General features: G+C 47.4%; 1 protein-coding gene across 1 annotated transcript in view; it reads left to right on the top strand.

The window, feature by feature from the left end:
* Positions 1-274: 274 nt before the first annotated feature.
* The window catches only part of LOC126534727 (uncharacterized), a 31,596-nt gene continuing 23,790 nt past the window's right edge, over positions 275-8,080 (top strand). Inside the window, exons 1-5 of the mRNA XM_050181974.2 lie at positions 275-428; positions 1,314-1,503; positions 2,116-2,277; positions 6,159-6,303; positions 7,297-7,426. Coding sequence (XP_050037931.2) covers positions 275-428; positions 1,314-1,503; positions 2,116-2,277; positions 6,159-6,303; positions 7,297-7,426 — 781 coding nt within the window. The remainder of the gene's footprint in view (positions 429-1,313; positions 1,504-2,115; positions 2,278-6,158; positions 6,304-7,296; positions 7,427-8,080) is intronic.

Genomic DNA, 8,080 nt, shown 5'->3' with positions numbered 1-8,080 from the left:
CTCGAGTACGCTTCAGCCATATGCGACCCTTACACTAGCCCGCTAACACAATCATTAGAATCTGTCCAAAACCGCTCTGCTGGATTTATCCTTTCTAATTCCTCGAGCTTAGCTAGTGTTTCTTGCAGGAAACACAAAGCTTGGCCTACCGCTCCTGGCTACTAGGCGTCGTATTTTCCGCCTGCGCCTATTCTATGCATAACGCTAATAACGGTTCGAGAATGTATTTGTTTGTTCATCTCCCAGCCACACGTCATCTCTCACTAATCGCGAAATGAAGGCCGGAGTGCCACAGTGTAAGAACAACGTGTTCTTCGAAGTTTTCATTCCTCAGACAAGTCAAGACTGGAATATCCTTCCGGCCTCCGTTGGCAGCATCACTGGTCATGACGCGTTCAAGTCTGCTGCCTGTGATTTTGTGCTGCTTTGTTAGTCTTACTTTTTAAATTTCCACTCCTCTCTGCAACACCCATAGGGCCCTGAGAGTAAATAAATGAAATAAAACGGGAAGCACGTCATCCAGGAATGCCGGTCACTGTTATTGGGCTCCTTTCTGAACTATTGCACGTCTTTTCATTACTATGTTAGAGTGATGGGTCAGCGAAGACTGCAGCAACAACGCTCCGGGAGATACCTTGAGGCGCTGCGTTCAAGCAGAGTCCGTTATATATGTTCCTGTGTCGTCCGACTACACCCTCAGAAAAAAAAAATAAAGAAAGCCATCGGCCTAAGGTGCCTTTATGATGATTATGGGCTACCGATAACCTTGTTCATTGCTCTCTCCAAAGGGCAGCGCAAACTTTTTTGCAATAGTGTATTTTCTTTGGGGAATAACAGACAATTTGTTAAATAAACGCCAACATGACGAATAAATGAATATATCTACCTCCGCATGATCCATCAACATCAACGGCGCCTCACCACATGTGAAATATATGCTCTCGCAATGATTATAATTTACTGCAGGCGAATCATCGGCCACGTTAATGTACCGAGGCAGCTCGTTACAGATTCTGAGAGTAATAGAACGAAGCAAAAAAAATTCTGCAAGGAACATTGTAGATCTTAATTTGTAAACTATCAACTTCAAGCAAAAGTGTAAATGAAGGTATTACAACACGTAGGGGGAATCAAATTCTACTAAATGCACACAACAAGCATGATCACTGGTGTAGAAGCAAGGCTCGCATAATCAATGTGGAATACGATGCATCACATTGCTTTCGCCCGCTTTTTAATTTTCCATTGAAAATGCCGTCCCGTCACTCGAATGGGAGTATGCACCAATTTTTCCTGGGCGTCTGCTGTACCAGACGTGGCGCGGCCTCTCTCGGAAGAAGACCGGCAGTCTCCAGCTGGTGACTGGTCGCCGGTCGGGCCGTCATCGTCGTCGCGACCTGCTAGCGCGGCGCCCACGAGCGGTAGCCGGTCGGCCCCTTCGCCGCAGTCGGTACCATCGCCGCAGTCGGTCCCTTCACCGCAGTCGGCGGCGAGTAGTCGTGGGTGAGTGAGTCTAGCCCTTCAGTCAATAGCGCCCACAGAAGGAGGCGAGGAATGTGGTCGCCTCATAATGCTTACCTGTTTAGGGATATTTGCCACTGCAGATGGTCAATCAGTCAACTCAATGGCTGGCAACAGAGAGCTTTCAGAATTCGCCGATGATAACCATTGGCGCCCATACATTACAACGAACTGACGCTGCGTGAGGGACTACAGTGGACTGTTCATTTACTCGCGCCTGAATATTGTTAAGTGATCCGTGCTATAAACACGAAGCGTATCCGATTTGGAAGTATCCAACCTTTCTTTGTTGTTCGTATCAGAAGTAATGATTATTCAATTAATATATTTATTTGTTGCACATATTGCTGTACTGAAACCGCGGGACATTGCAGGTTGCTCACATGGCACAAACATGTGTTTACATAATGCTTCTAAACTTCCAATCCCAAAGAATAACTCAACTGATCGTTTTTTTCTTAACAAGAATGACTAAGTTCATCGTCCTATGTACCTGATACACAGTGCCTACACATGTAGCGCTCTGCACCTGGCGACCACGCACCAAAAAGTGGCGCGCATTGATGGGAATGAATTTGTCGCACCACGCTGCAGAAGCTCGACGCCACAGGATCAACCGAGCGTGGCAGCGATGAGGCCGCCGAGCCCGAGCAGCCCGCCTGCGGCCCGCGCATGCGTCGATGGCATTCCGGTTTCGTTCGCCGTCCCGCCCTGGTTGGCAGGGGGCGCCAGTGATGGCGTGAGCGTCTCAGTACGGTGAGCGGCTGTACTCACCTCGTGCAATACCATCGCGGTCACCACCACCATCGTCATTATCAGCCTGATTTAAGTCCACTGCAGGACGAAGGTCTCTCTACTAGCGATATCTACTCCAGCCTTGCCTCGGCAGACTCCGACATATGTGCGCAAACTTACTTATCTTGCTTATCCGCCATCACATCTCCCATCCTCTGGCACCCATTATGTAACTGTATTAGATCAGCGGTTATATGACAGACGCATTACATAGCCCGCCCAGGTATACATTTCATTCTCTTAATGTCAACTAGAAAACCAGTTTCACATGTTTGCTTTCTAGTCCATACCGCCGTATTCGTGTCTCTTAAGTCTGTCATATTTTGTTTTATTTCTCGCGGCGCGGTATTTAGCGTCTGAACATGTCTCCATATCCTGGAACTTCGCTCTACAAGTCGGTGCTAGTATACCGGGTGTTCGAAATTAAGCTTTATGGATTTCTTAAAATTAGGCGCTGGGAGGCGCGCGAAGACCACCTGTGCGAATAAGTTATCTGGCGAGGGGGAGACGAAATGAGATGATAATTATCGCTGTAAGCTGCCCAGTTAACTAAAATTGAATAATTAACTTTTTGTTAACTCCAGAATGTGGGTATGTTTGTACTGAAAAGTTAGAGGCAGTCGTGTTTCTACAGTACCAGTTGAAGAATTCTTCTAGCGTGTCTGTGCTCCGAGATTTGGGACTCAAAATTTTTTATTGCATTTCGCGTGATTACGCATGCAAGAGAGTGAGGCCCGGCGCAAAGCTCCTCCCTGATGTGACGCGGCTGTTGCGTGCGGCGTTTAGTGTGACAACGAGGCGGAGGCATTGGCAAAGATGATAACTGTCTACCTTCCCCTCTCGGCTGGCGAAATAAAAAAATCAAGAAACCCGGTACCACTGTCGTAACACGCGACCGCGCAGCCTGTAACGGTGGCGGCAGCTGCCATGCCGAGACAATAGACAGTTTTAGTTACACGTACGTAGAGGCTTCACGTACGCAAACGTGAAAAGCCTACGTGCCTTACGTGCACGCCATCTGACACGCTTTTAGCTACACGTACGCTACGCACGCCAAGGGGGACCCCGTAGCTACATCTATCGGGAAATGTGAACACGGCGATAGCCAATTCAATCCTGTCGCCGCGTTTCGATGCAAGCCGACTGCGCGCGCGCGGCCCGCTATCGCTTGTTCGTGATCTCGCGGAACTCCCGCGCGAAGCTGTCTACGTGCGCAAGAAACGCACGCAAAGAATTGAATCTCACGTACGTCCGTGAGACGCGCGCGCGCCCACTACGTTGTACGCATGCGCACTGCTGACACGTAGAAGCTCTACGTACGCAAAGCCTCTACGTACGTGTAACTAAAACTGTCTACTGTCTAATGGCGCGAGCGCAGAAGCAGGAGGGCAGTGCGCGTGCGTACTGGTGACTAGGCGAGCGGGCATGGTCCTTACCTGGGCTACACAAATAAAGTGACGGCTGATTTCCAAGTATTGTAAGCTTTATTGAAATCAAGAGCAACAACTGCACGACACACCGCGCTGTCATATCTTGATTTCGCCAGCCGAGAGGGGAAGGGGAACAGTTATCGTCTTTGCCAATGCCTGCGCCCCGTTGTCAGACTGAACGCAGCACGCAACAGCCGCGTCACACCAGGGAAGAGCTTTGCGCCGAGACTCACTCACTTGCATGTGTAATCATGTAAACGACAATTAGAATGTGGAGTCGGATATCTCGCAGCACAGACATGATAAAAGAATTCTTCCATCTGATATTGTGTAGAAAAACGACTGCCTCTAACTTTTCCATACAAACATACCCACTTACAGCAGTCAACAAAAAGTTACTCAATTTTCGGTAATTGCGCTGATGACAGCGATAATTATGATCTCACTTTGCGTCCCCCTGGCCACATAACTTATTCGCACAGGTAGTCTTCGCATGCCTCCCAGTGCCTAATTTTAAGAAAACAAGAAAGCTTAATTTTGAATACCCGGTATAGAATACAATACAATATTACAATACAATATTTGGACACATTTTTAAAGCTAATAGCAAGGTGCCCGTCACGACTTGGGAGTGCGTTTTAATCTCTTGCCTTACACTTAGTTCTTGCATATTATTGCCAGATAATATTGCCAGATAACTTATTGCCAGATAATTGCCAGATATTGCCAGATATTGCCAGATTGTGCCAACTTATTCGCACAGGTGGTCTTCGCGTGCCTCCCAGTGCCTAACTTACTTCCTGCATATATTAAACTTACTTTCTTGCATATTAATTTACGCGCCTACTGGGACACTTCGCCAGTTAAGATCTTCAATTGTTTGTTCTCAAAGCTATCTTCAGCGTCGTTGAACAGGGCAGTGCGTTCTGTCAACCACTGCTTGCTACAATATTTTCCGGTGATCCTCATACTCAATTCTTTGCAATAAAACAGATTGAATACTTATAAGCATGCACTTAATATAATTTGAGAGATAGCGTCTCTATTCCAGACGCCTTTCTTAACAGGTATCCTTGCCTTTGTGAAGAATTCAGGCATCAGTGCAATCTGCATAAGCTTTTTCTAAGATATTCAGGTACGATTCTCCCGCTCCTTGACTACGCAGTGCGTCATAGACAGCCAGTACGTCTACCGAATCGAAAGTCTTCTCGCAGCTTATGAAGGCCATGCAGGGAGGTCGGTTGTATTCCGCAGACTTCTCGATAGCCCGATCGATGACACGGATGTGACACATTGTTGAATATCCTTTTCCCAAAGGTTGATTATATAGTTCTAAGGTTGTCTGAAGCGGTGCGTTGATTATGTCCGACGTAGAACGCGTATGCACGCGAAAAGCGCATTGCCTGACAGTTATCGCTCCCGGCATGCGCGCGCCCGACACATTCTTCCACCAAGCAAGGGATTACTTCAACCGCGCTCTGTACTAAATATGTCTAATCAGTCAGGTGAGAGAGTCCATTGTTGCTGCAGCGCCTTGCGCGCGAAATAAGACAGCAGGCTTGCACAGATTACAAAGAAACATGGGCGTGTCACCGCTTAACATATCATTCCCGCATGGCGTCCTAAATTGTCAAAGATTCTATAGCATCATGAAGCATCCAACAGCAGACTAGTGAGGGAGAGAGGATATGCCCTTTCGAGGTCGTCGTTTTTGCACGCAGCTAAAGAGGCCATGACATCAAATTTCCCAGCTCTAGGTCAAATTGTGCATTGCAAACTGAACAGTGCACATCCCGTACCAAGCTGGCAAAATTTGAGCACATTAGGTGTGGTAGAAAATTTCTACTTGAATTGTTTATGTCGCAGATTGCTTTACATGTGCTTTTGCAACTTGCTAAAGCTAGAGCTTTAGTTGCTATGGCTTCTTTGCTGTTTTGCATGACACGCATTTTTTAATACGTTCTATCGTAATTTACCGTTTTACCTATGTACCTGCTTCGTGTGGTCATTTGTGATAACCTGATATTTTTTTCTTGAGGCTTCCCCGATTGCTTCACGTGCCTTGTTGTCAATTCACCAGAGTGCCAGAGCCTTCATTGTTATTGTTTATTTGCTATCTTATATTACACGTTTTTGTTAACAGGTTCTGTTTTTAATTACCCTTTTATTTAAGCACCTGTTTCGCGTGCTCATTATAGTAGTATCCTAATATTTTTTTCTGCTTAATCTACGGACCCTTCACACAACTACAAGTGGAGTTCTGGGGTCCGGTCTGCGCATAATTTTTTTGTAAATAATTACGCGTAATAAATATTTGTTTGATTCATTGATTCATTCATTCGTTCATTCATCCAATAATTAATTAATTAATAATTATTTCATTCATTCATTACCTTATTCGACCGCGAACAGCGAGAGCCGAGTGCTGCTGGGTGACGCGTCGAGAATGAGCAGGACGGCGTCCAGCGTGGACGACTCGTTCATGCGTGAGCTGAAGGACCGGCTGCGCCTGAAGGGCATACTCCGGCTGCGACAGATGCGCCGCCAACGGGCCGAGGTGAGAGAGAGAGAGAGAGAGAGAGAGAGAGAGAGAGAGGCGTCCGCGTATTCACCCCTGTAGATTACGGCAGGCGAGCGCCAAGCGAAGGAAGCAAAGCGACGGCACACTGCCAATGTAAATTGTATTCACTCCCTCATACCACAACTTTCGGTAAAGGTGAACACAAAAACCGTTACGAGAACGCTTTCTAAGTGCACTAGTGCATAAGAGAAATTCCTACGAAGCGTTATTCGCTATCGCAGCAATCAGTAATTGAGCGATGTCCGCTGTTCCGTCGCTTGATAGCCGCGCACTAGATATTTAGCAATGTGAGGCACGACAGCTCCTAGAGGTAACGAATACACCTTGTCCTTAAAATCAGCCGTAATGAGGAAAAGCGCACGCAAGAAATCACCGAAGCAGTCGAAAGTCATCTTGAAGGAGGTCACTGTATTATCAGTGTTCCGTCCTTTCCTTTATCGCGTAAAATACCCCGGTACATTGCAGACGCGGGCAAGAAGGGGGGGGGGGGGGTGTAGCTGCCCAATCGCACAAAGCCACAATTGCCTGCTATGGCTGCTTGAAAACTTTTTTTCATTTTCTCGGTATATATTCTATTGGTATGTTAATAAATGTTAGTTGAAGGTACCGTCGTACTTGTTGTACTTGTTGGTTTGCTTGCGCCCTATCCATAGCGCGCTTTTGCACGTTGAAATTGGAGAGCGCCTGTATTCGGTTTTCCCCCCGCTGTGTTCACGTCCATTGTTGCAGTGTGCATTTGTCAGTATACCAAAAATTTGATTTAGTCACCATAGCAACACGTCTCACTTGGGAATCTAAACAGCAGTCAGCGCTAAAAGCATCTTTATTTGGCAAAACGGGCATACAGAGAGCCATAGTTTCGATATACATAACCAATCTCCGAAGACTGCGGCAAAACGCATGCGCATAACTCTTCTTAGGCTGTTCGCTAAAAGTGTTTTATTTTTTCACGCGATGTGTTTGGTGCAGGCTAAGGCCGGCGCTTCTGCGACAGATGGCGCCACCAGCACCGTGCCGCCGTCCAACCCGACGCCCGTCACGCAGACCCCCCACTCTGTCGCATCGTCGGCAGCTCGAACGCCTGAAGCAGACCTGCAAGGTGCGTTGGCCATTCTCAGCGTCTTCTGCCCCCTCGGTCACGATGACTACGTATGGAGACGAAACTAAGCCCCATATTCTAGAACATTCGTCCACTCAACACTCCACGTCGACTCCAAAGTAAAGGCACCTAAAAAGTAAAGGCAGGGGATGTAATGAGAAGGGAAGATAACCGATGGTCGGTAAGGGTTACGGACTGGATTCCAAGAGAAGGGCAGCGTAGCAGGGGGTGGCAGAAATTAGGTGAACGGATGATATTAAGAAGTTTGCAGGGACAACATGGCCACAATTAGCACATGACCGGGGTAGTTGGGGAAGTATGGGAGAGGCCTTTGCCCTGCAGTGGGCGTAGCCAGGCTGATGATGATGGTGACGATCTTTTCATCGAGCCGCCGTCCTTTTCGTACTCTCGCGCTTCCTCCATTGCCTGTGCGTGATCTATTTAGCGTGGTCACGTGGCGTTTCCACGTTGAAAGAATGAAGTAGCGAAAAGGCTGACCAAAAAGGATAGGTTAAAAAGCAGCTAAGACGCTTCGGCTTCCGTATGGAAGCCTTGTTCAGAGAAAACAGGCGCCCGCGCTGATCTCCAGCGCCCCCAAAAAGCTGTAGTTTCTTCCCTAGCATAGTTTACGCCAATACCGTCATCATTATCGTC

Source organism: Dermacentor andersoni, chromosome 7 (assembly GCF_023375885.2).
Source record: "Dermacentor andersoni chromosome 7, qqDerAnde1_hic_scaffold, whole genome shotgun sequence".
Taxonomy (NCBI): domain Eukaryota; kingdom Metazoa; phylum Arthropoda; class Arachnida; order Ixodida; family Ixodidae; genus Dermacentor; species Dermacentor andersoni.
This window is presented reverse-complemented; position numbering and strand designations above follow the sequence as displayed.